At 42.2% G+C, this 27,974-nt stretch overlaps 1 protein-coding gene across 1 annotated transcript in view; it reads left to right on the forward strand.

Moving 5' to 3' along the window:
* PTPRM (protein tyrosine phosphatase receptor type M) overlaps nt 1-27,974 on the forward strand; it is an 855,321-nt gene that overhangs the window by 735,352 nt on the left and 91,995 nt on the right. The window contains 1 exon segment of the mRNA XM_040434446.1: nt 6,064-6,100. Coding sequence (XP_040290380.1) covers nt 6,064-6,100 — 37 coding nt within the window.

Raw genomic sequence — 27,974 nt, forward strand, 5'->3', positions numbered from 1 at the left:
TTTAATAGTAAGTAACTTCATCATGTACCTCACACATTAACCCCATGTTGCCCATTATGTGAGGAGGTACTTGATGGGTTCACTTTTACTATGAAGTTGAAGCACCTGGAGGTACTAAAGTAATAACATCATGTGCCTCACATTAATAATAAGTGACCCCCATAATTGATATCACATAATGGCATCATTGGGGTTAATGAACCACATTATCCTGATGTTACACATGCTATGGCTCCTCCATACCAGCCATTGCTCTGATTTTATACACCTTGTGGCCCCACTATGCCTGCTATCAGCCCCAATGTTACACACCCTGTGGCCTCTCTATACCAGCTGTTAGCGCTGATGTTACACACATTGTTACATACCTTGGGACCCCTGTACAGCAGCCATTGTGCCTGTAGTGTAGGACGCTGTGGGCTACACTCTTGTAGCGGATGTTTGGACAGGTGCAATCAAACACATCTGTCCAAAAAGAAACAGCTGCACCCTCTCTTCCCGTCACCTGAACGCCTGCAGCATCCTGAGTATCAGCCACCGAACCAACAACCCAGCGCTGTGTCCTGGCATCAAGGGCTGTCAGTGTACTCACTGCTGTCACCTATATACAGGAGCTGTCAGTGTATTCCCTGTTTTCAGTGTACTCCCTGCCGGCCATGGCACAGGGGGAAAAGAGGATCGCTCACGCTCCTTCTCCATGTGCAGCCGCTGCTAAGAACATGGTGTGCACAGCATTGTGCACGTGCCATGTTCTCGAATCGGAAATTCTACTAAGCTGTGCAATAGCATAAAAAAGCGGGCAATATCAAACCAAAACGGGCATCAAAGTATCTAAAATGTATCGAGACTTTGATACCCAGTGCAACCCTACTTGTGAGGCTAGCTTAGGCCGGGTTTGCATGTTTAGTTTTTTAATGCAGTTTTTTAAGCCAAAATCAGGAATCAATCCTAAGCAGAGGACATGTATAAAGGAAAGACAAAGGGCCAGATTTATCATTAGCTCAAGTCAGAATAATGGAGTGAAAAAGTAAAAAAAAAAATGCGACTTTTTTCTGCTCTGCACTATGCTCGCCAGTTTTCTGAAAGTGGGAGTGTTTTCTTATGTAAATAAATCTCTCAACAGATTTACTATTGCGACTATTAAAAAAGTCGCAAAAAAATGCGCAATTTCACTCCAGTGAGGACCATGCTTATCTTATGAGACTTTTTAATAGAACATGCGACTTTTTCGTAAAGATGTGCGACTTTTGTAAAGCTGCTTACTGATGGATAAACTGCTACCGTCAAACCACATTTATTACAGTCTTAAAGGGCCGATCATAAATCTGACTTGGCTAAAACTGATTTTAGCCATATGTGAAAGTGGAGTGAGCTGTCAGAGGAATGATAAATCTGGCCCAAAGTATTTTCCTCTTAAATCCTTTACTGGCTTCAATTTCAAAAACGGCATCATAGATGATTCATCACATCTATTCAGAGGTGCAGCACTAAAGGAAATCTACATCAGCTATGAGATTGTACTAGAATGTATGCCACTCTCTGCGTAAATTGTAGTAAATCTGTTAGACCCCTCAACTAAGCCCCATCTACTTTTATCAAGGGTGTCATGAGTGGCTTAAAATTTAAAAAAAAGTATTGCACAAACTGTCAATTGAGCAAATTTTTGCAACATTTGTTTGACAAGAAACTAGTGCACAGCTTTGATAACCCCCCACCTCGGGCTTGTAACAGTGATGAGTTATATTAAGTTTGACAAGACTCCAATAAGAGGAAGTTTAATTATTGCGCTTCTTTCTCCATAATAACCGCTATCTGCTTTTCTTTTTGCAGCACATTCTTTACGACATCTGTAAAGTAGGACAGAGCTCTAAACAGTTACTGTTTCCTAGATGCAATTTTCCGGTCTACAGAAATTAAATTCCTCTCTAAGCAGTGGCAGCAGTTCGTCTAGCTTGGCAAATACTGCTGGCTCATAGACCTTGTTCCCAACCTTTTAATGTTCAGCGGGGACCGATTATTTGTTTCAGAATTATTAATATTCGTGTGCATTATTTTGCACATTGAACTACAGCACGCCATTAATTAATGCCTATGTGACTTGCTGCAAATTACTGTGTATCTTTAGGACAGCAGGTGGTGAATAGCTTCAAAGAGTACAAAAATTAGTCCCATTTTCTGTCTCTAAAGGATGGCTTTTGTTTAACATTCAGCTCATGTCCCAACATTGCCTGCTTGAGATCTCATGGAGAGAGATGTAACTGTGAAGCAGGCAATGAATGTACAGTTCCCTAGATCTCTTTGTGTGAACTCTGTCTCCTGCTAGGATTAGCTTTATTACCACCGCATAGTTGTCATCTTGTGCTGAGGTTTTTTTTCTGACTATTATTTGGAATGAGGTTGTAAGTGTGAGCATCAGCACTCTCCTAAACTCCTGTGATGTCTAACTGTGTCTTCAGCTTGCAGTACTTTTATTGATGACAATAACAGAACCTCCGAGGTCTGGTTCCTAAAGGTTCTGCTTCTTTCCTTTGTTTTTTAAATTGGATTAAGATCTACAGGAATACTATAATGAAGGGATTTAGACCTTAAACGGAGTCTGTCACCAACCTGACAGATTTTAAACCGATCACATAGTTCAGTGGGACACAAAGACATGACACAGATGGTACCTGTGTTTCATTTTTCAGATCATCCAAATCGCCCCAAAAAATAGTTATTACGATATGCTAATGAGCCGTCGCAAGTGCCCAGGGAAATGCCCAGGGGCGGAGAGTTGTCCTCACACACAACAAAACCAGAAAAATCAACAGACAACCCTGGCACACCAACCTGACCAAAAAACTCAGACAAGCTTCCAGGGCTGCTGAGCGGCGATGGAAGAAATCCCATTCTAATGGATCACTTCACCGCATACAAGCAATCCCTCCTCATTTTCAAATCTTAACTCACTAATGCAAAACAGGCCTACTTCTTATCTCTCATATCTTCGTTGTCCCACAGCCCTAAACAACTTTTTAACACTTTTAACTTCCTTCTCCGTTCCCCAGTGCCCTCACCCTCTCATCTAAGTTGAGGACTTTGCCACATACTTCAAACAAAAGATAGTCAACATCAGAGAAAGCTTCAGTACACAGTCCCCACAGACCCTCTACACAACTACTCGGTCCAAAACCCGCTTCTCCCCCATTACAGAAGAAAAACTCTCCACTCTACTCTCCAGATCACATCTCACCACTTGTGCACTTGACCCAATCCCTTCCCGCCTCATCCCTAACCTCACCACAGTGTTTATCCCAGCCTTAAAGGGGTTGTCCGGGATTAGGGACATTGTTGTATGTGTTCAATAGTCCCCTAAATATTACATTCATGCCCGTCCTACCTTTAACAGACATTTCTGATGCCCCTTTTGCAATTCACTAAATCTCAGCCGGAAGTGCCATTCTTCAAAGAGTCAGTGACGTACCGGGTCCTTTTCTGCAGACCGAAGCCTCTTTTTCCGCTTCGCAAGGAGCCCGGTGACGTCATCGTCAGTAATTATTCACAGCGCATAGATGGGCGGTAGCTAGGCGGCAACAAACCGCGCTAAGCCACGCCCCTCTAGTCCGGTGACGTCACCGGGCAGGGCGCTTTATTATCAGTGAAGGAGGCAGAGTTTAGGGGCGTAACTAAGGGGGAGGAATATGTGCGGCAGGAGGCAGCATATGAATCAGGGGGGCGGATGCACGGAGGAGCAGACAGACACCAGAAACCACGCGCTGCTGCTCTGCGCTGGGACCCAGAAGGTAGTGCGGCAGGAAGTTACCGCACACATAAACATAGATGTCAACAATCAGTGGGGGACTGTCGGAGCACTGCTGATGTCGAAAAATACATAAAAACATTTGGGGGACCTTGAAACAGCTATTAATAGTGAGTAAACTGTTTTGTAAAAAATATCTTGATCCCGGACAACCCCTTTAACTCATCTCTTCAACCTATCACTGACCTCTGGTGTCTTCCCCTCTGTTTTTAAACACTTGACCCATCTTCTTTGTCCAGTTATCGCCCCATATCACTTCTTCCGTATGCCTCAAAAATACTTGAACAACATTTCCATTCTGAAATGTCCTCTCACCTCTCCTCCTGCTCCCTCTTTGACCGGCTACAATTTGGCTTCCGACCCCACCACTCGACTGAGACTGCCCTTACCAAAGTCACCAATGACCTACTAACAGCCAAAACCAAAAAACATTACTCTGTTCTCCTTCTCCTTGACCTGTCCTCTGCCTTTGACACTGTAAACCACTCCCTTCTGTTGCAAACTCTCTCATCTCTTGGCATCACTGACCTGGCCCTCTCCTGGATCACATCATACCTCACAGACCGGACGTTTAGCGTCTCCCACTCTCACACCACCTCCTCATTTCATTCCATCTCTGTTGGTATCCCGCAAGGCTCTGTCCTAGGACCCCTGCTCTTCTCTATTTACACTTTTGGCCTGGGACATCTCATAGAGTCCCATGGCTTTCAGTATCACTCTTATGCTGACGAAACACAAATCTACCTCTCTGGTCCAGACATCACCACCTTAATATCCAGAATCCCACAATGCCTATCTTCCATATACTCCTTTTTCTCCACTCACTTTCTAAAACTTAACATGGATAAAACAGAATTCCCCATCTTTCCTCCATCTTGTTCAACCCCCCCCCCAACAGACCTATCTATCACAATCAATGCCTGCACACTCATCCCGGTCAACCAAGTTCGCTGCCTTGGAGTGACCTTGGATTCTGCCCTCTCCTTCAGACCACACATCCAAGCCCTTTCCACCACCTGCCGCCTTCAACTCAACAACATCTCCCGCATCCGCGCTTTCCTTCAAAAGAAACCTAAAAACCCACCTCTTCAGACAAGCCTACAACCAGTGACCTTGCTGCCTCTATACTGCCATGACCAACTTTATCCTCTCCTACTGTGTCCTTCTCCCATACAATATATATTGTAAGCCCTCGCCGGCAGGGCCCTCTCTCCTTCTGTACCAATTTGTAACTCATCTTGTTCATGCTTAGTGCAATTGTCTGTATTATGTATGTATACCCATTTTCATTTGTACAACGCTATGGAATGAATGGCACTTTAATAATAAATAATAATAATAAAGTTCCCCTGCGTCACTCGCGTCTAACTCCGCCCCTCAGTAAACTCCAGCCAGCCCTATGGCTCTGTGACATCGTATTTCCCTATAGGCCGTTCTCGCATCGCTGCCGGGCCAGGGCCCATCCACTGTGGGCAGAGGCACAGGGATATGCAGTGTGCATACGCCGATCTCACGCCAGTAACTGGCGCATGCGCACTTACCTCTCCAGCTTTAGACAGCGCTGCCACTTGGTCAGACGCTGTATGTGTCAGGACACAGATCGGGGCCCAGAAGAAGACCAAGGAAGGTGAGGACATGCAGTGCAGTGCTCACCTCTCTTGCCTCCCGCATGCTAATGAACACTTCCAACATGGAAGCGGTCATTGGCATTTTCACAGTATGTTCTGGCAGGGGGCCACATGAATTGATCCCGTGGGCTGGAGATTCCCCACACCTGCTGTACAGTGAACGCCATTCAAAGAAAAACTATATACCGTAAATGTGGAATGCTGGAAAAACAAAACATGCAAAACTCCCGCAATTGCATTTCTTTCCAATTCCACCCCATTTAGATTTTTTTTCCAGCTCCCCACTGCTTAAATGGTACCATTAGAAAGTACAACTTGTCCCACAAAAAAACAAGCCCTTATACAGCTGTGTAAACGAAAAAAAAAAAAAAAAAGTTATGGCTCTGGGAAGGCAAGTAGTGAAAAACAAGAATGCAAAAAAACAGAAAACCTTGGGGCTCAAGAGGTTAAAAACCAATTGAAGAAAAATCTTTTTTAATCCAAAATAAGTCAAATGTAATGATAAAAAATTGCAGCCTTTAACCTGCCTTCAAGTTTGCAATGTGGTAGTTATTCTAATGTCATGATGTTAATCTATGTCATAGACCGCAAATTTATTATGGATTTCATCGAACATTTTTTGTCTTCTGATTTTAGGGTTATCACAGACCGAACCACTATATTGCCACGCAGGGTAAGGTTGATTTCTTGTATCTTTAATGTGTATTTTTTAACTTTTTTTTTAACTTCCATTAATGCCTACTGCATTAACTCAGTGACTTGTAAAGCTTTTTTAGGTTGTGTTAAGAACAGTAACATAACATTATTTTTGACAGTGAGATTTGTGTGAAATGGTTTACTAATCTACACTGCAGTATACCCAGCGCACAATTAAATTGTCAGCCCCGGTTGTAGAAAATAGTATAATTACAACCCTGCTCTGTGACTTAAATGCTCTGTGATAGCTCCTCAAGTTGGAGAAACAGAAAAATCTGGTGCGTGTTAATAAACACAGTATGTACTTTATTTCCCATTTAATGGACCATGCAGCTCTATAAAGTGCACATAAAATGAGAGGACTGTGCTGGCATTACAAGTACAATATTCCATGTAAAATGTATTCCTAGAAGGAAAGCTGTTTTTTTTCCGTATACACCTTAAAGGGCATCTGTCAGCAGATTTGTACGTATGAAACTGGCTGACCTGTGGACTTGGCAGCTGAATGCATCTGTGTTGGTCCCATGTTCATATGTGGCTGCATTGCTGAGAAATATGAAGTTTTAATATATGCAAATGAGACTCTAGGAGCAACGGGGGAGTTGCCGTTACACCTAGAGACTCAGCTCTCTCTGCAACTGCCGCACCCTCTCCGCTTTGATTGAATGAAAGCATCAACATGCCTGGTCCTGTCAATCAAAGTGCAGAGCACACAGCAGTTGCAGAGAGAGCTAAGCCTCTAGGTGTAACGCCCCCGTTGCTCCTAGAGGCTCATTTGCATATATTAAAACATAATTTTTTTCACAAATGCGAGCACATATGAACATGGGACCAACAGATATGCCCTCAGTTGCCATGCGCACACGCAAAAGGTCAGCCAGTTTCATAGGTACAAATCTGCTGATGACTTTTAGGGTACTTTCACAGTAGCGCCGCTGGCTTCCGGCAGGTAGATCCGGCAATCTGTATGCAAACGGATACCATTTGTAGACGGATCCAGATGCGGATCCATCTCACAACTGTATTTCAATACCGGATCCGTCTGTCCGGAATGTCATCCGGAAAAACGGATCTGATATTTATCTTTTTCACATTTTTAAAGGTCTGCGCATGCGCAGACCGCAAAACCGGATCCGTTTTTCCGGAACACTTAATGCGGGATCCGGCATTAATGCATTTCAATGTAAAATAATGCCGGATCCGGCATTCCGCCAAGTGTTCCGGAATTTTGGAACGGAGAAAATACCTCAGCATGCTGCGGTATTTTCTTTGTCCAAAAAACGTACAGTGACTGAACTGATGCATCCTGAACAGATTACTCTCCATTCAGAATGCATGGGGATAAAACTGATCAGTTTTTTTCCAATATTGAACCCCTAGGACGGAACTCAATACCGGAAAAGAAAAACGCGTGAAAGTACCCTTAAAGGGATATTTCAGCTATTTGATATGGGTGACCTATCCTTAGTTCATCAATATCAAAAAGCTTGAATACCCCTTTAAGACACTTAGGGTACGGCCACATAGGTTTTGGAAGGCAAAACCAAGAGTGAATTAAAAAAAGAGGAGACGTGGTATCTGTCTTTTATCCTTTCTTTCCTCCTCTCCTAATTTTGGCTTCCATAACTGCATGCAGAAACCTGACCTTGTGGCCGTACCCTTATATTGCACATATAATGCAAAGGAAAACCTCAAATTAGGCCACTCAGGCCCCCACTCATATATTAGAGCCAATTGTATAGGAAGCAGCCATTACCCAGAGGCAGGGCTGTCAAACTGGCCATGATTTTCTTAAGTTTGCCCTGCGCAAATGGAAACAACAGAATTGAGAGAGCCACCAGACCACAGAAGAGAGAGAGGGCAGGTCTAACTCATCCCCTTGTCTTCTCTCTGGCTGTACCGTGCACAGCGGCCCACTCATCTAATGGCTGCCATAAGCCCAGGCCAGCCCACAGTCTGTCTTAGTTTGTAAGTGCCACAGCTCAGCATAATACTTACTAAGGGACATAAGGTATCCGTGCTGATCTTTTCTTACATTGCCTGACCCTGCTATATTCACTGCTACACTGCTCAGTAATGCTGTATTACATGTTCCATGCTATGGAGACACAGGGGAGCAGGATCTCCTCTTCTCTGTGTGTGCAATGTATGCTAGACATCAGAACAGCTAATTTTCACCCAATTTAAAGTTGACCTCATTGAAAACTGACAGATATGGAGTCTGCAGAGGATAAACTGATGACAAATGCAGGATACAAACCGTATAATGGCCATATATAGTGTTACATCTGATGTCCACACATGACAGCTGATTTTGGAAACTTACCTGAAATAACAGTTACACTTTTAAGTTGCAAATTCAGACTAAAATAAAAAATTGTTTTGGTATATAATTTATAGTCTTGGGTGATCAGGACAGCTATAGTGACTGCTTAGGTTGGCATGGGCGACATCTCTTTTTAATTTAATTTGTATTTTCTTTTTTTTTAATTATTTTTCTACATAAGATATTCTCCATGAGGTTATAAAAGACATTTGAGGAACATTCATTTTATAATTTTTTATTCTATTTTGCAGTTTTCCCGTTACTAGGTCGTTCATTTGAGCCTCAGTTAAAGGCCCTGTGGCAGACTGGCAGAGCCATGGCAGTGACATTGCTGCTGCCTCTGTTCACTGCTTTGCCCTCTCCTTTTAAAATAATTAATCCAATATATAAAATCCTGTCCTGTATTTGTTTTGCTGGTGAATTTGACTCCGACCATTCAGTAGGGCGACACTCTTTAAAGGATATGTACACCTTTGGGGGCAATTTTTTTTTTATTATTGTATTGTTGTACTCATTTTGAGCTCAAAAAATTTTTTTATTGGTCTTTATTAAAAATATGGTGTATTTTCCGTCAAATAAGTGTTTATGACCTCTCAGTAGTTTAGAGATAAGGTTTATTAGATGACCAGCACAAAGTGAAAGTTAAAGAGGACCTGTCACCACTCCTGACATGCCTGTTTTAATAGCTTCACACATTCCCCATGTAATAATTCCAGATCATCTATTCTTATGTCTCTATGTTGTGCCATTCCTTTATTATTTCTACTAGAAGTTATGAATGAATTGTTAGCAGTCTGCAGTAAGGGTACAGAGGGGAGCTAACCGGTTGGGAGGGTGTACCTGCACAATCTGAAAATGGCAGTACTGATTGGATAGAGAGACTGTGCAGGTACACACCCCCAACTGGTTACCTCCCATCTGTACCCTTACTGCAGACTGCTAGCAATTCATTCAGAACTTCTAGTAGAAATAATAAAGGAACGGCACAACATAGAGAAATACGAATAGATGCTCCAGAATTGTTATTACACGGGGAATGCATGAAACTATAAAAACAGACATGCCAGGAGTGGTGAAAGATCCTCTTTAAAGTACAAGTCGCACAATGAGAGGTCTGAGTATAAGCAATATGGAGCTTAGAGGGGAGTTCCCCAAAATAGAATAGACTATTTATATTGGTACTGTTCCTGTTTATAGTGATTCATAATCTATTGAGATGACTGTTTTTGCAGAGTGTATATTGATGAACTCAGATTTTGTATTGTCAAATTGAATTTTAATTTTGTATTATCAAAGGAATAAAAAAATAAAATATTTATAATTTAAAAAAAAAAGTACCAGTCACACAGTTAGAAAAACAATTAACCCTTTTTTACAGAACAGCTCAATATTTTTAATAAAGGCTAATTGAAAAAAATATTTTTAGGAAAAAATTTGTAACATGGAATCATAAAAAAAAAATTGCCTCTGAAGGTGTACATAGCCTTTAAGTCATGTATTGTTTTAAAATGTCTGTTTGCTTGTACAAAATAAAGCAGGACATTGCAATGTACATTTAAACCATCTTGCACCTTATAAAATGCTGAAAAGTAAAGCAGACTGGACCGTATAGAATATAAAGGCACAGTTCCACATAGGGCTGGGCCATTTTGCCAAAAAATAAAATCTAGATTTTTTTCAACCCTTTGGACAATTTTTGATTTGAATCTCTATTTTCTTATTTTTGTTACTTAAACTGAAAAAAATACCAATATACAATTCAATAAATGATTTTCTTTATAGAAATAACCTTTAAATACATATTACTACAATAATTGTACATAACTTCCCGGTTACATACACAGTTCCTGTGTGAAATCCATTGTCCTGATCCAAACTGATTTCACATTTAATGCCTTCCGTCAGCATCAGATGGCATCCCTTGCCATCCGTTAGGTGTGTAATCCTTTTTTATCACAGACCAAAATTGCGGAAAGTCTGGCGCTTTTTGTCCACAGAAAAAAAAAACGATTACTGATGGCAACGGATACTATCTTATGGCGACGGACGGCATTAAATGTGAAATCCCTTGTCCTGATCGGACGTATCAGTGCAACAGATTTCACACAGTAGGTGTGAACTTATCTTTAGTGAAACTACATGCAGCTGTGATGTGGTTTTTAGGGCAGCTTATCAATTTTACAGGTGAAACAAGTTTACTCAATGTTTCACCTGTACAATAAAAAAACATGCCTCCCATCTGATAGTGGTCATAACAGGAATGCTTTATACCCTGGCTGACTGGTTTTGCTGGGACTTGTAGTCCTTCAGGCAGTGAATGGCAAACTCATGCCACCCCCACAAGTGATAGTCGTACATTGGCACCCATGATAATCCATGTTCTTAGTGCGCCCTGTGTGTCCCCACCAGTATTCCCTCTAAGCCTCTGCTGTTGCTGAGCGGAGCAGTTAGGTAGCTGGGCGATACATGTGAAAGGTGGGCAATCTCTTACTAAGGGTGCATTCGCATATAGCAACCCATGTGACCCATGCAATACCGTGTGACCATCATTTAAAGGGGAACGTTTCTGTGGATTTACGATTAAAGTGCAACAGATGCTGACTCTCTTGAGAACAATTACCTATGGCAGTGTATGGAGAGGTGGCTCAACATGTGATACCTCCTTCCATTTACTTCTATGTGAGAATGGGACCAGTGGTATCTGAATTTATCGGACTCCTGTGGATATTCCATAAAAGTCCTACCTGCAGTCCTATGTAACACTACAAATAACACAGTGATAACTCTCTGAGTACAGATAATGTAGTAGATGTTACCTGCAGTCCTATGTAATACCACAGATAATAGTAATAACTCTCTGAATACAGATAATTTAGTAGATGGTCGTAACTCTCAACTTTTAAAAAGCCCAAGGATGGACACAGTAATTTTTTTTTTTAACACTAAGCCATGCCTCTCACCCTGCATACCATGTTACCTGCAGTCCTATGTAAAACCACAGATAACACTAGTGCAGATCATGTGGTAGTGTTACCTGCGTCCTTAGTGTGCCTCGCTGTGCCTCTCCTATGGGATTCCATGCTAGCAGCGCTGCACAGAATGTCCTTATGCAGCTGTGGGAACACTGTGGGCATGGTGACGCACACACACAGGGACACACAGACAAGGACACACACACTCAGGGACAAACAAATAGGGACACACACAAAATGACACACACACAGGGACAATCAAATAGGGACACACACATACACACAAATAGGGACACAGATACACACAGGGACACACACATACACACACCTAGCTCTCTGTCCCCTGCACAATATTTCAGCTAGAACTCAAGGAACTCCAGCAGTGCTCCTACTACAGGGAAGCAAGCTTACTGTTCCTCCGGCTCCCCCACCACAAGTCTGGTCACATGGGCAATGACATCAGAAAGGTCCTTTAGCCGACTAGGAAATAGTATCTACCCTGTAGGTAGAATCACTTGTGCTTGTTCTGAGTTCTGGGACTTCCTACCCCGGCAGTGCACACAGTAAAAATTGTGTGCATTGTTGGGGTAAGTCTCCCTAAAATTCAGAACAGCCATTTTGTTGAAGTCCAGGTCGTGGGCTACATTGGTGGGCAGGCTTACAGAGGCCCTGAGTGGGCGTACTATGGAGTTTGCGCAGCCGCGCAGATTAAAGGGAACACTGGTTCCCACATGGTGCATTCTGGGAGTCTTGCCACGCCGGGGACGTTTTGTGTGTAAGGATTGGGTACCCCTTGCGTTTACATCTTTTTTTCATCGTCAGTCGGACTGACGTTGTCTAGAATCAGTTCCCACTGAAGCAGCTGTTCTCTTAGCCCCTTTTCCTCCTATGTCTGGGGCCTGCAGGTGGCACGGCCTTCTGTTCCTGGGTAGAGGTGTGTATTTATAGAGCGAGCACTCTTTCCATACCGACCCCTCTGTGTATTATTGGGCGGTGGGTACACTCTGTAATAGGAAACTGCCATTCCCGCCACACTCGGCTGGGAGCTCATCAAACGCTTTAACCATTTGCAATTCTCTACAAAGTGTTCTTATAAGGAGGAGGTGGCAGTGAGTATTTTAGCAGTCAATACAGTCTAACATTTTACAGCCCACGGTTCAGAGGACCTTCTCCCCCGGCATCACACCATAGGCAGTCCACTTCTACATTCTGATCCATTACTAGAAATCCTGGGGCCTGCATTTTCAAACCTTCCATTAGTTTAATACCACAAGTGCTTCCCCACACCAACTCTTGATAACCTTAGATAGAGAAAAAATAAGTGCAACACCATGGGATGTAGAGTGATTAACATAGTCATGTATTCTTCTGGGGCATGCCTGGTGTATTCACTTCCTCTCAATAAAAAGTCACTAATTAATCACACACATTTTATAGATATCAATAATACAAAACACATTAGAATAAGGGAGCATTCGCACGACCGTGTTGGTTTTGCGGTCCGCAAATCACGGATCCGTGTGTTCCTTATGTCTTCAGTTATCTTTCCGTTTCCGTTCTGTAAGTCCGTATAATACAGATGTGGTGCTTCCGTGTGTCATCCGTTTTTCATGGTCCGCAAAAAACTGAAATGGGGTTTCCTAGAATGTTTTCAGTCCAGGGGTCCGCAAAAAACGGATGACATATGGATGCATTTCCGTGTGCTACCCATTTGTTACGGACCCATTGACTTTCTATGGGGCCACGGACCGCAATTTGCGGCCAAGTATAGGACATGTTCTAAAATAAAAGGAACGGACAGCACACGGATGACAATGAAAGACATTCCGCAATTTTTGCGGACCCATAGAAATGAATGGGTCCGTGCATTGTCCGCAAAATTTGCGGAACAGACACGGAAGAAAAACACGGTCGTGTGAATGCTCCCTAACATATATAAAAATATAAAATGGCATTCCAAAAATCTTCCATTGCTTATATACTATATATATATATATATACACACACACACACTATTCAACATTGAAATTGCAACTCCAAGATGAAAAAGTCATGGGATCGATAGACATGTTAGGCTTCATTCACATCACCGTTCAGCCTTTCCGTTCTGCTCCGTTTAGGAACAGTAGAATGGAAAGGACGGAGAGGGCACATAACTGAGCCGAACGGATCCTAAGGACCCCATAGACTATAATGGGATCCGTTACGTTTCCGCTCAGAAGATGATTTTGAAGCGGAGACAAAAGTCCTGCATGCACAACTTTTGTCTCCGCTCCAAAATCATCTTCTGAGTGAAAACGTAACGGACCCCATTATAGTCTATGGGGTCCTTAGGCTCAGTTTGGCTCAGTTATGTGCCCTCTCCGTCCTTTCCGTTCTCCTGCTCCTAAACGGAGCAGAACGGAAAGGCTGAACGGTGATGTGAACGAAGCCTTAATGATATGCAAATGATAAACAAATGGCAACAAAATATTTAAAACATCTTGATTTTTCAGTATCAAGCGCCATGCACAGAAATACACACATTTACATGCTTTGCAATGCTATCAATTAGGTTTTTAATAGTTGTCTGAGGAATGTTTGGCCATACTGAATGCAGTTGGGCATGCAAATCATCAAGATCCATGCAGAGAAGCACTTGTCGTATTAGGGTTCATTCACACGTCCGTAATTTGGGTCCGCATTTGTTCCGCAATTTGCGGACCCATTCACTTTCAATGGGGCTGGAACGGATGCAAATCCACATTTCCTGGATCCGCATCCGTTTTTTCGGGATACGTTTTTTCGGGATCCGCAATTTCGTTCCTGAAAAAAATAGAACATGTCCTATTCTTGTCCGCAATTGCGGACCAGAAAAGGCATTTTCTATTATAGTGTCTGTGATGTGCGGATCCGCAAATTGCGGATCGCACATTGCAGGTGTCCGTGTTTTGCGGATCCGCAAAACACTTACGGACGTGTGAATGGACCCTTATACTACTAGAAGGTGTGGAACTGCAAGGCCCAGGATTTCTAGTGCTAGATCAGAATTTGGAAATGGACTGTGGTGTGATGTCATGGCAGAAAGTCCGCTCCGCTGTGGATTGTTAAATATTGGACTGTATAGAGCAGTAAAATAATTTAATCTTGCACCCTTTCTAGTCTCCCCATTGTCCCTCCCTGTATGTCCTCCTGTCACAGGACTATTAGTGTCGATTAAACATAGGAATACATAGCAATTCATACAGTTTAGTATATTCATATGTAAATATGCATGTCAGCAGGTGCCATATAAGAAAATCCAGCCCCTGCCTGTGTGGATGGACAGCTTACTAATGTGCTTTCTGAAATTTACGTAGGAATGCCCATTTTTCATTTAGAAAATGAATTTACTGAAATATGTATATAGCCAATCGCAAAAGTAATTCTCTGTATTAACTAAAGCCTGTTTCTGAGTTTGAGATCTCATTTGACATATTTATAATTTCATTTTGGTGGCAAGCAGTATCCGGAGTGCAAGCAGATTATTAGCTGTATGCAGTGATGTTGACAGAACACAGCCTTTCCTAAGAAGAGGCTGAGAGATTGAAAATGTGTAAAATGTGATTATCCTATCACTGCAGGAAAGGATTATTCTTAGATTTTTTTATAATATAAAAGCCTCTGCATGCCTGCAGATACAGAAAGAACACAGTGTAGCCCTGCGACTTGTGTTCACAATATCGTATGCTTGCTTATTTCTTTACATGGAAAATTGATGACATTGTGTCTGACTAGTGGGCAAGATAGTATTTCCAAAGATGTGCTCTGAACTGGCCCTAGTCATAGCGCCAACCACATCTAAACGTACTGCATGCATACAGTACAGACCAAAAGTTTGGACACACCTTCTCATTCAAAAAGTTTTCTTTATTTTCATGACTATGAAAATTATAGATTCACACTGAAGGCATCAAAACTATGAATTAACACATGTGGAATTATATACATAACAAACAAGTGTGAAACAACTGAAAATATGTCATATTCTAGGTTCTTCAAAGTAGCCACCTTTTGCTTTGATTACTGCTTTGCACACTCTTGGCATTCTCTTGATGAGCTTCAAGAGGTAGACCCCTGAAATGGTTTTCACTTCACAGGTGTGCCCTGTCAGGTTTAATAAGTGGGATTTCTTGCCTTATAAATGGGGTTGGGACCATCAGTTGCGTTGAGGAGAAGTCAGGTGGATACACAGCTGATAGTCCTACTGAATAGACTGTTAGAATTTGTATTATGGCAAGAAAAAAGCAGCTAAGTAAAGAAAAACGAGTGGCCATCATTACTTTAAGAAATGAAGGTCAGTCAGTCAGCCGAAAAATTGGGAAAACTTTGAAAGTAAGGGCTATTTGACCATGAAGGAGAGTGATGGGGTGCTGCGCCAGATGACCTGGCCTCCACAGTCACCGGACCTGAACCCAATCGAGATGGTTTGGGGTGAGCTGGACCGCAGAGTGAAGGCAAAAGGGCCAACAAGTGCTAAGCATCTCTGGGAACTCCTTCAAGACTGTTGGAAGACCATTTCAGGGGACTACTTCTTGAAGCTCATCAAGATAATGCCAAGAGTGTGCAAAGCAGTAATCAAAGCAAAAGGTGTCTACTTTGAAGAACCTAGACTATGACATATTTTCAGTTGTTTCACACTTGTTTGTTATGTATATAATTCCACATGTGTTAATTCATAGTTTTGATGCCTTCATAGTCATGAAAATAAAGAAAACTCTTTGAATGAGAAGGTGTGTCCAAACTTTTGGTCTGTACTGTATGTGAGAGTGAAAGTAAAGGTAATTATACTTTTGAACACCATGATACCTTATTGGCTAACCGTGCAGCAGTGTGATAAATACATAGTGACATTTCTTTTTGAGATGTGTGAAGGACTTGCTTCATATGTCCTCAAGGATGAAGACCGTTCAATAAAAAATAAGAGATATTTGCCAGCATCCTGTCTGGGAAGCTTGTAAATTTTATTGTGATATATATGTGTGTAATTATCATGATGTTAGTGTTCACAAAAAGGATTTTAATGTGGTTATAGTAGTAATGGAGCTATATTCTTTAGCTGTTCATGATTTATGACTTAAAAGTTTTTTTTTTTTAAATGGTTGTCAGTATGCATGTGTTGTGACACAGTGAGGGGTTGTGTCTGGCAAGGCAGGTATTTTCCTCCCAGCATGTGCGACTGGGCTGATTTCCAGCCTGGTGAGGTCAAATACCGGACCAAAGTTTAAGTGCCGGCCCAGGTTTTGGCAGCACCTGGCCCTATCCTCTTCAATATATTTATTAATGATCTTGTAGAAGGCTTGCACAGTAAAATATCAATTTTTGCAGATGACACTAAATTGTTTAAAGTAATTGACGCGGAAGAGGACAGTATACTGTTACAGATGGATCTGGATAGATTGGAGGCTTGGGCAGATAAGTGGCAGATGAGGTTTAACACTGACAAATGTAAGATTATACACATGGGAAGGAATAATGCAAGTCACCCGTACATACTAAATGGTAAAACACTGGGTAACACTAATATGGAAAAGGACCTAGGAATTTTTGTGAACAGCAAACTAAGCTGTAGAAACCAGTGTCAGGCAGCTGCTGCCAAGGCCAATAAGATAATTGGTTGCATCAAAAGGAGCATAGATGCCGGTGATAAGAACATAGTCCTACCACTTTACAAATCACTGGTCAGACCACACATGGAGTACTGTGTACAGTTCTGTGCTCCTGTGAACAAGGCAGACATAGCAGAGCTGGAGAGGGTTCAGAGGAGGGCAACTAAAGTAATAACTGGAATGGGTGGATTACAGTACCCTGAAACATTATCAAAATTAGGGTTATTCACTTTAGAAAAAAGACGACTGAGGGGATATCTAATAACTATGCATAAATATATCAGGGGTCAGTACAGAGATCTCTCCCATCATCTATTTATCCCCAGGACTGTGACTGTGACAAGGGGACATCCTCTACATCTGGAGGAAAGAAGGTTTGTACACAAACATAGAAGAGGATTCTTTACGGTAAGAGCAGTGAGACTATGGAACTCTCTGCCTGAGGAGGTGGTGATGTCGAGTTCACTAAAAGAGTTCAAGAGGGGCCTGGATGTATTTCTGGAGTGTAATAATATTACAGGCTATAGTTACTAGAGAGGGGTCGTTGTTCCAGGGAGTTATTCTGATTGCCTGATTGGAGTCGGGAAGGAATTTTTTTTCCCCTTTAGTGGGGAAAATTGGCTTCTACTTCACAGTTTTTTTTTGCCTTCCTCTGGATCAACTTGCAGGATAACAGGCCGAACTGGATGGACAAATGTCTTTTTTTGGCCTTTTATACTATGTTACTATGTTAAATAGGCATCTGGGCTCAGCGGAGATGTCCCTGTTTTTGGGATCTGAGGCTTTGTTCCATGCTGAAGAGCTGAGAGACGCATGCTGGGGAAACAGGTCCCCTAAGGTGCTGATATCATTCTTTAGAAATGTTGGCCCATATTGATAGGATAGCATCTTGCAGTTGACGGAGATTTGAGGGATGCACATCCAGGGCACGAAGCTCCCGTTCCACCACATCCCAAAGATGTGAACAGTGAACTCATTGTCATGTTCAAGAAACCAATTTGAAATGATTCGAGCTTTGTGACATGGTGCATGGTGCATTATCCTGCTGGAAGTAGCCATCAGAGGATGGGTACATGGTGGTCATGAAGGGATGGACATGGTCAGAAACAATGCTCAGGTAGCCCGTGACATTTAAACGATGCCCAATTGGCACTAAGGGGCCTAAAGTGTGCCCAGAAAACATCCCCCACACCATTACACCACCACCACCAGCCTGCACAGTGGTAACAAGGCATGATGGATACATGTTCTCATTCTGTTGATGCCAAATTCGGACTCTACCATTTGAATGTCTCAACAGAAATCGAGACTCATCAGACCAGGCAACATTTTTCCAGTCTTCAACAGTCCAATTTTGGTGAGCTCGTGCAAATTGTAGCCTCCTTTTCCTATTTGTAGTGGAGATGAGTGGTACCCGGTCGGGTCTTCTGCTGTTGTAGCCCATCCGCCTCAAGGTTGTGCGTGTTGTGGCTTCACAAATGCTTTGCTGCATACCTCGGTTGTAACGAGTGGTTATTTCAGTCAACGTTGCTCTTCTATCAGCTTGAATCAGTCGGCCCATTCTCCTCTGACCTCTAGCATCCACAAGGCATTTTTGCCCACAGGACTGCCGCATACTGGATGTTTTTCCCTTTTCACACCATTCTTTGTAAACCCTAGAAATGGTTGTGCGTGAAAATCCCAGTAACTGAGCAGATTGTGAAATACTCAGACCGGCCCGTCTGGCACCAACAACTATGCCACGCTCAAAATTGCTTAAATCACCTTTCTTTCCCATTCTGACATTCAGTTTGGAGTTCAGGAGATTGTCTTGACCAGGAGCACACCCCTAAATGCATTGAAGCAACTGCCATGTGATTGGTTGACTAGATAATTGCATTAATGAGAAATAGAACAGGTGTTCCTAATAATTCTTTAGGTGAGTGTATTTCAGTAATGCAAATTAAAAGGAATTGCATTAATGCAGCTTAAAATTTGCATTTTGTGAAAAGGTTCAATATTCTAGGCTCAAAGTGTCACACTCTAGTCAGCTAAGTAATCCATACCCCCTGAGCAAAGGGCACCTCAAAATTGTGACTTTGGGGTTTTCATGAGCTCTAAGCCATAATCATCCAAATTATAACAAATAAAGGCTTGAAATATCTCGCTTTGCATGTAATGAGTCTCTCTCATATGTTAGTTTCACCTTTTAAGTTGGATTACTGAAATAAATGAACTTTGCACAATATTCAAATTTTTCGAGTTTCACCTGCACATGTGTCAAGCATGTCTGTCTATGTAAGTATATGTGTCTAAGCCATGTATTCTTTGCACCAGTTTTGACAAATCTGCACCATTGTGTGCAAAAAAGTATGTAGTTGCCCACTAGGATAAATACTTTTGTACTTTTCTGTTTTGAATGTAGCAATGCCAATTATGTTTATTTTTGTGTTGTTTTTATTTTATTTTATATTTGACAATGGGAAAAGAGGGAGATTAGAATTTCGAATTATTTTATGATTTATATTTTTAAAGGGGGCTTAAAAGGAGCTTAAGGTGTTGTCCAGGATCAGAAAAATATACCTTCTTTCTTCCAAAAACAGCACCACATCTGTCCACAGATTGTGTGTGGTATTGCAGCTCAGCCCCATGACTGGGGTTGATCAGTCATACCAGACACAACACATGGACAGATGTGGTGCTGTTTCTGGAAGAAAGAAGCTGTGTTTTTCTAATCCTGGACACCTCAATTAACTGTTGCACACCTAGAAGCCTTCAGAAGAACACAGTCTCATTGCGTAGGAAGGGGAAGTGGGGACGTTTGGCCACCAGGAGCATCCCACTACTGGTGATCGCTAGAATGCCATGGTTGCAGTTGACCAGGCCACCCAAGGGGTTAACAGTCCGACATCAGAATTTCCTAGAATGAGAGACTCTGCTGTCAAGTGCCAGACACCTGCCATCTCCTGAGCAGGCACTATTGTTAAAGACCTGGATCCTCTGTACATGTACAGTGCATGTCAGGAAGAGGTTAAAGGAGTTGTACAGTGGTATAATGAAATTGTTATCAGATCAGCAGGTGTCTGACACCTGGCATCCCACCGATCAGATGTTTGAAAGGGTGGTGGGGCTCATGTGAGTGCTGCGTCCTCTTCAATGTTTACCTGCATGTCATCTCGTTTATAGTGGCGGTGCAGTGTAATTTCAACTGTTCCAACCATTTAAAGTAAACAATACAAGCAGTCATAATTATAGAAATTATAAGAAATGGCGCACAGGTAAACTTTGAAGAGGACAGAGTGCTTGTACAAGTGCCGTGACTCCTCGTGAGTGCCACGGCCTTCTCACAGCTTTTCCTAGGCCATCTGTTACATGACCTAGGCGCAGCTCAGCCCCGATATCAAGCACATCCACTATATAATGTACGGCGCTGTGCTTGTTGAGCTGCGAGGAGCGCCGGTGCTAGCAAAAATATCTTAAATTAAACCTTATTGAAAGGGAACCCGACACCATGAAAATATGGAATGATCTGCAGGCAGCATGTTATAGAGGAGGAGGAGCTGAGCAGACTGATATATAGTTTTTTAGGGAAAAAAATCAGTATAACTGAATAATTTATTCTCTGCTCTTTCTGAGCTAAGGAGTCACATGAATGATCGTATTAGTGATTGAGAGTTACATACACAGGGAAGGCTGCCAGTCACTGATAGGATCGCCCACATGATTCCTTAGCACTACCTGAATATTTTTCCTCAAATCTATATATCAATGTGCTCAGCTCCTCCTGTTCTATAACATGCTGCCTGCAAATCAGACTGCATTTCCATGGTGACATGTTCCCTTTAATACATTTACTCCTGACATATGTGGTGTTAAATACTTTTGTGTTAAAAAAGACAAAAGTATTATAGTAGTGATACCTTTGTTTGTCTATTTTGTCTCTACTCCTGCTTTATAATACATTATTTAAAAGAAGTTGTCCGGGCTTTTACTATTAAATACCTATCCTCAGGATAGGTCACCAATGTCAGGTCCGACACCCAGCACCCCTGCTGATCAGCTTTATGAGGAGATGGCGCACACAGTGTTCACTGCTGCTGTCTATGGCAAAGACCATAGACCGCAGCAGTGGACAGGAAGAGAGATGGGAGATGGCACGTGCGTACTGCATCTCCTTATACAGCTGATCGGCGGGGGTGTCGGGTGTCGGATCCCCGCTGATCTGATATTGGTGACCTATCCCGAGGCTAGGGCATCGATACTAAAAGCCTGTGCAACCCCATTAATACACTACTTTTGTAGCGTTACTATGTGTTCACACTGTTGTACATCTCGCAGTCACTCATCTCCAAGGCTTCCTAACACCCCGGTTTTGACAACATTCTATTCTTTAATTCTGGAGTGAAGCCTAATTTATATCCAGTAAATGGAAACAGTTCATAATGAAATATCTTTGTTTAAATTTATGTTAATACTTTGGAAATGCCAGGCATCCATCTTCTAACAATCTTCAGAAGCCAAAAGGAGATAATTAGTCTTTGTAGGGAAATAGCATTTGAGCAGTCATCTTCAAAGCTCTGCGGAATTATTATGATTGAGATTTAATGGTTCTCACACTCTTCTATATCTGCATTCAAGCTATCAAGTGTTAATGAGCAAATATAATTGTAGGCAGCCAAAATGTGGCAAGTTTAATCAGTTAGTAATAGACAACAAATCTGGCCTTAACAGAGCAAACAGTTGTACTGTTGTGTGACTTCTGGAACATTGGGAGATATATTACAGTGCCAGGATGTAATAGAAGTAAATTGGATCTGTATATGGAGGACACAACTACAATTTATACTGCAGTTTTACACTATAGAGAAGATTAGACGCTATTATATGTGCATAACATTTTCTTCTGCTTTGTTTTTTAATTTTATATAGAATTATGTTTGTGTTAAAGGGAGTCTATCGGGGGTTTTGCTGAGATTCCTATATAGGTGAGGTATGAAGCAGTTACAGCCTACCTAGGTGGATGGTTACACTAGTTGCACGACTGAGAAAAGGAGCATTAATATACCTTACACCATGATGCAAAGGGCCCAGTGTGAAGTGTCCTGTGCTCTCTGCATTGATTGCTCCCCAACCTCTCCCCTTTGCTCTTGAGCGACAACTCTAGCATTCTCCTGGATAGACACTAGGGCCATCACCTAAATGAAGAGAGGAGAGGTTGGGGAGTGTTCAGTGCAGAGAACACTTCAGGGAAGACCCAATGGATGCTTGCTTATGTAACTTGTGTAACTACAGTTGCAAGAAAAAGTATGTGAACCCTTTGGAATGATATGGTTTTCTGCACAAATTGGTCATAAAATGTGATCTGATCTTCATCTAAGTCACAACAATAGACAATCACAGTCTGCTTAAACTAATAAACACACAAAGAATTAAATGTTACCATGTTTTTATTGAACACACCATGTAAACATTCACAGTGCAGATGGAAAAAGTATGTGAACCCTTGGATTTAATAACTGGTTGAACCTTCTTTGGCAGCAATAACTTCAACCAAACGTTTCCTGTAGTTGCAGATCAGACGTGCACAACGGTCAGGAGTAATTCTTGACCATTCCTCTTTACAGAACTGTTTCAGTTCAGCGATATTCTTGGGATGTCTGGTGTGAATCACTTTCTTAAGGTCATGCCACAGCATCTCAATCGGGTTGAGGTCAGGACTCTGACTGGGCCACTCCAGAAGGCGTATTTTCTTCTGTTTAAGCCATTCTGTTGTTGATTTACTTCTATGCTTTGGGTCGTTGTCCTGTTGCAACACCCATCTTCTGTTGAGCTTCAGCTGGTGGACAGATGGCCTTAAGTTCTCCTGCAAAATGTCTTGATAAACTTGGGAATTCATTTTTCCCTCAAAGATAGCAATCCGTCCAGGCCCTGACGCAGCAAAGTAGCCCCAAACCATGATGCCTCCACCACCATACTTCACAGTTGGGATGAGGTTTTGATGTTGGTGTGCTGTGCCTCTTTTTCTCCACACATAGTGTTGTGTGTTTCTTCCAAACAACTCAACTTTGGTTTCATCTGTCCACAGAATATTTTGCCAGTACTGCTGTGGAACATCCAGGTGCTCTTGTGCAAACTGTAAACGTGCAGCAATGTTTTTTTTGGACAGCAGTGGCTTCCTCTGTGGTATCCTCCCATGAAATCCATTCTTGTTTAGTGTTTTTTACGTATCGTAGATTTGCTAACAGAGATGTTGGCATATGCCAGAGACTTTTGTAAATCTTTAGCTGACACTCTAGGATTCTTCTTCACCTCATTGAGCAGTCTGTGCTGTGCTCTTGCAGTCATCTTTACAGGACGGCCACTCCTAGGGAGAGTAGCAGCAGTGCTGAACTTTCTCCATTTATAGACAATTTGTCTTACCGTGGACTGATGAACAGCAAGGCTTTTGGAGATACTTTTATAACCCTTTTCAGCTTTATGCAAGTCAACAATTCTTAATCGTAGGTCTTCTGAGAGCTCTTTTGTGCGAGGCATCATTCACATCAGGCAATGCTTCTTGTGAAAAGCAAACCCAGAACTGCTGTGTGTTTTTTATAGGGCAGGGCAGCTGTAACCAACACCTCCAATCTCATCTCATTGATTGGACTCCAGTTTGATGACGCCTCACTCCAATTAGCTCTTGGAGATGTCATTAGTCTAGGGGTTCACATACTTTTTCCACCTGCACTGTGAATGTTTACATGGTGTGTTCAATAAAAACATGGTCACATTTAATTCTTTGTGTGTTATTAGTTTAAGCAGACTGTGAAGTCATTTGTACCTGAAGAAGGGGTATATCCCCGAAACGCGTTGTACCGCTTGCTTAATAAAAAAAGAACCCTCATTCTAATCCAACCACTGGGTGGTTTTTGCGCCGTGGGATATTCCTTTTCTCTACTGAACTACTGGCTTTCTGAGGGATTCCAGGCATCCCTGAACAGAAGTACTCATCCCGGGCTGCATACCATCCGCCGTGAGGGGCTTATGCCAACCTGACACATGTCTACATTAGAGTTGTGCCTAATATAGCACAACTCTACCAGGTGAGCCTCCATTCAGTGGAGATACCATTCATTACTCATTTAAGACGTTATTACCCTATGGTGCGCCATTTTTTTGTTCTACAGCTGAACGAAGCCTGCTTTTATTACTGTCTATTGTTGTGACTTAGATGAAGATCAGATCACATTTTATGACCAATTTGTGCAGAAATCCACATCAGTCCAGAGGGTTTACATACTTTTTCTTGCAGGTGATAGAGCTAAATAGAGGGTCATTGCAGGGCAAATGGATGGTAATTACTTGTCAGTAGCTTTATTGAAGGCATGGTTGTCATTTCATTTTTGTTCTGTTACTTTACTACACAAAAGCAAAACTTTTATGAAAGGATTTAGTGTCAGTTTAATGTGCCATACAAGAGGCTTGGTCAATTTACTTAAATCTGATATTTAATGTGAAGATGCTTAAATGAAAAGTGTTCAAGTGAGCAAATTTACAGAAAATATAGATTTTATGTGGTTCAGGAGCAGTAATTTATTCATCTAAATTAGTGAGAAAAGAAATCCTACTGTGCTTATAATCAATGATTTGTTGAAGTACACTTCAATGTAATGCCGGCTTTAAGAGTTTTAAGTGTCTCTGTCTTGGTCATATTGGTCTTTGTTAGCTGTGATCATTAATCAGTACTTTCGTAATTTATCATTCTGTAGAGCAGAGTCTGTATGGCACCACACAGAGTCCCTGTAGGTACTCTGTGATCAATGGTATGGTACTGCAGTAAGGTGCCATATTATGAAAGAATTATGGAAGAGCAATGTTTCTAGAAAAAAAAAATACCTCAGTGCCATGACATGGGATGGTGCTTGGCATTTATTTATTTCCAATTCTGTATGAATTTATCAGAAAAAAAACGCATTATGCACATAATGTGCACAAAAGCACATTATGACCCCAAAGGGTTCTTGCAAGTACATTTTTTTTATTTTATTTAGTTAATAATCAAGAATATATGATAATTCAGCATCTGTTTTAAATGCCGGATTACATGAATTGTATTACATATATGTATACTGTTTGTTGGGGTCCATAGGAACAGCTATAAGGAAGTGACTGTGCAAACATGGCACATCTATGCAGGTACGCTCACCAAAGTCTGACCTCAGAACCATGCCTTATGGCAATCAGCAAGTTGAACATCTGAAAACTCTAGAATGACTATATAATATGTTGGAAGATCTTCAACAGATTATATAGAGTTCTCCTACCTGGGTCTCTCCAGCTGTTGCAAAACTACAGCTTCGACTCTACCCTGAAAGCCTACATCTATCAGGGTAAGATGGGAGTTGTAGTTGTGCAACAGCTGTATACCCACTTGTTGAAGATCACTGATTTAAGTAGAGCAAGAGACGTGGACATATACAGAGAGATGTGAACATAGATCATAGACATAGTAGATTTACTGATGAAAAACACAAGATGGACATAGCCAGGAAATAAACAGCAGCTTTCATTAAGTGAGATCATTGAAAGGAAATGTTTTGATTTGTAATCAGGTTCTTTTCATGTGAATGTGTGCCATTAATTCTGATGCAAGTATTGGAGCTCACCTTAGACTGGAGAGGTCTCGTCACATTAGCATAGATGCCTGAATAGCTCAAGTCTAACAATACATTCACTAATGTATATACACTGTTCAAAAAAATAAAGGGAACACTTAAACAACACAATGTAACTCCAAGTCAATCACACTTCTGTGAAATCAAACTGTCCACTTAGGAAGGAACACTGAGTGACAATCAATTTCACATGCTGTTGTGCAAATGGGATAGACAACAGGTGGAAATTATAGGCAATTAGCAAGACACCCCCAATAAAGGAGTGGTTCTGCAGGTGGTGAACACAGACCACTTCTCAGTTCCTATGCTTCCTGGCTGATGTTTTGGTCACTTTTGAATGCTGGCGGTGCTTTCACTCTAGTGGTAGCATGAGACGGAGTCTACAACCCACACAAGTGGCTCAGGTAGTGCAGCTAATCCAGGATGGCACATCAATGCGAGCTGTGGCAAGAAGGTTTGCTGTGTCTGTCAGCGTAGTGTCCAGAGCATGGAGGCGCTACCAGGAGACAGGCCAGTACATCAGGAGACGTGGAGGAGGCCGTAGGAGGGCAACAACCCAGCAGCAGGACCGCTACCTCCGCCTTTGTGCAAGGTGGAACAGGAGGAGCACTGCCAGAGTCGTGCAAAATGACCACCAGCAGGCCACAAATGTGCATGTGTCTGCTCAAACGGTCAGAAACAGACTCCATGAGGGTGATATGAGGGCCCGATGTCCACAGGTGGGGGTTGGGCTTACAGCCCAACACCGTGCAGGATGTTTGGCATTTGCCAGAGAACACCAAGATTGGCAAATTCGCCACTGGCGGCCTGTGCTCTTCACAGATGAAAGCAGGTTCACACTGAGCACATGTGACAGACGTGACAGTCTGGAGACGCCGTGGAGAACGTTTTGCTGCCTGCAACATCCTCCAGCATGACCGGTTTGGCATTGGGTCAGTAATGGTGTGGGGTGGCATTTCTTTGGAGGGCCGCACAGCCCTCCATGTGCTCGCCAGATGTAGCCTGACTGCCATTAGGTACCGAGATGAGATCCTCAGACCCCTTGTGAGACCATATGCTGGTGCGGTTGGCCCTGGGTTCCTCCTAATGCAAGACAATGCTAGACCTGATGTGGCTGGAGTGTGTCAGCAGTTCCTGCAAGACGAAGGCATTGATGCTATGGACTGGCCCGCCCGTTCCCCAGACCTGAATCCAATTGAGCTCATCTGGGACATCATGTCTCGCTCTATCCACCAACGTCACGTTGCACCACAGACTGTCCAGGAATTGGCAGATGCTTTAGTCCAGGTCTGGGAGGAGGTCCCTCAGGAGACTGTCCTCCACCTCATCAGGAGCATGCACAGGCGTTGTAGGGAGGTCATACAGGCACGTGGAGGCCACACACACTACTGAGCCTCATTTTGACTTGTTTTAAGGACATTACATCAAAGTTGGGTCAGCCTGTAGTGTGTTTTTCCACTTTAATTTTGAGTGTGACTCCTAATCCAGACCTCCATGGGTTGAAAAATTTAATTTCTATTTTATTATTTTTGTGTGATTTTGTTGCCAGCACATTCAACTATGTAAAGAACAAAGTATTTCAGAAGAATATTTAATTAATTCAGATCTAAGATGTGTTATTTTTGTGTTCCCTTTATTTTTTTGAGCAGTGTACAATCGAAGAGAGATAACTGTTATCTTAAATATCAAGAACCTCTTTGTTGTGACAGGTATTATTGTGTGGCAGCTAGGGTTGTACTGATATCACAATGGAGAGAACAAGAAGGGAAGGAAGGGAGGAAGACAAAGCCAATGTCCAGGTGGCAATATATAACCTACAAAGTGACTGATTGGGAGGGTCACCCTGTATGTCATGTTCAAGGGACCAGATACAGTATTTCAAGTGGACTTTATTCTAAATTTGGTCAGGCAGAATGGCTGAGAGATCATATGAAGCGATTTTCTGGTTCCTGGATCACAAAAATGTTGCTTAGTGTCCTCCTAGCCAAACAAACCCCAAAGAGCATTAAAAGGTACAAAGTTGGTTAAGTGCATATTGGTAAAGTCACGACCACTGGACCAGAAAAGCTGGATAACATCACAAGACCACAGACAATGAGCAATATCCACCCGCAGAAATTCACAGTGGAGACAAGAGTCTGTGTGGTATATGGCCATCTTAAAACCTCTGACAGGTGAGGTATATGATCTGTGGAAAGCCTGTAGGAGCATTTCCATATACAGTATCTGACTGGGTGGAAGTGTTTTGAAGGAGTAATCCATTATTCTTTAGAGATCAGGAATGTTGAGCCCA

Source organism: Bufo bufo, chromosome 5 (genome assembly GCF_905171765.1).
Source record: "Bufo bufo chromosome 5, aBufBuf1.1, whole genome shotgun sequence".
Taxonomy (NCBI): Eukaryota; Metazoa; Chordata; class Amphibia; order Anura; family Bufonidae; genus Bufo; species Bufo bufo.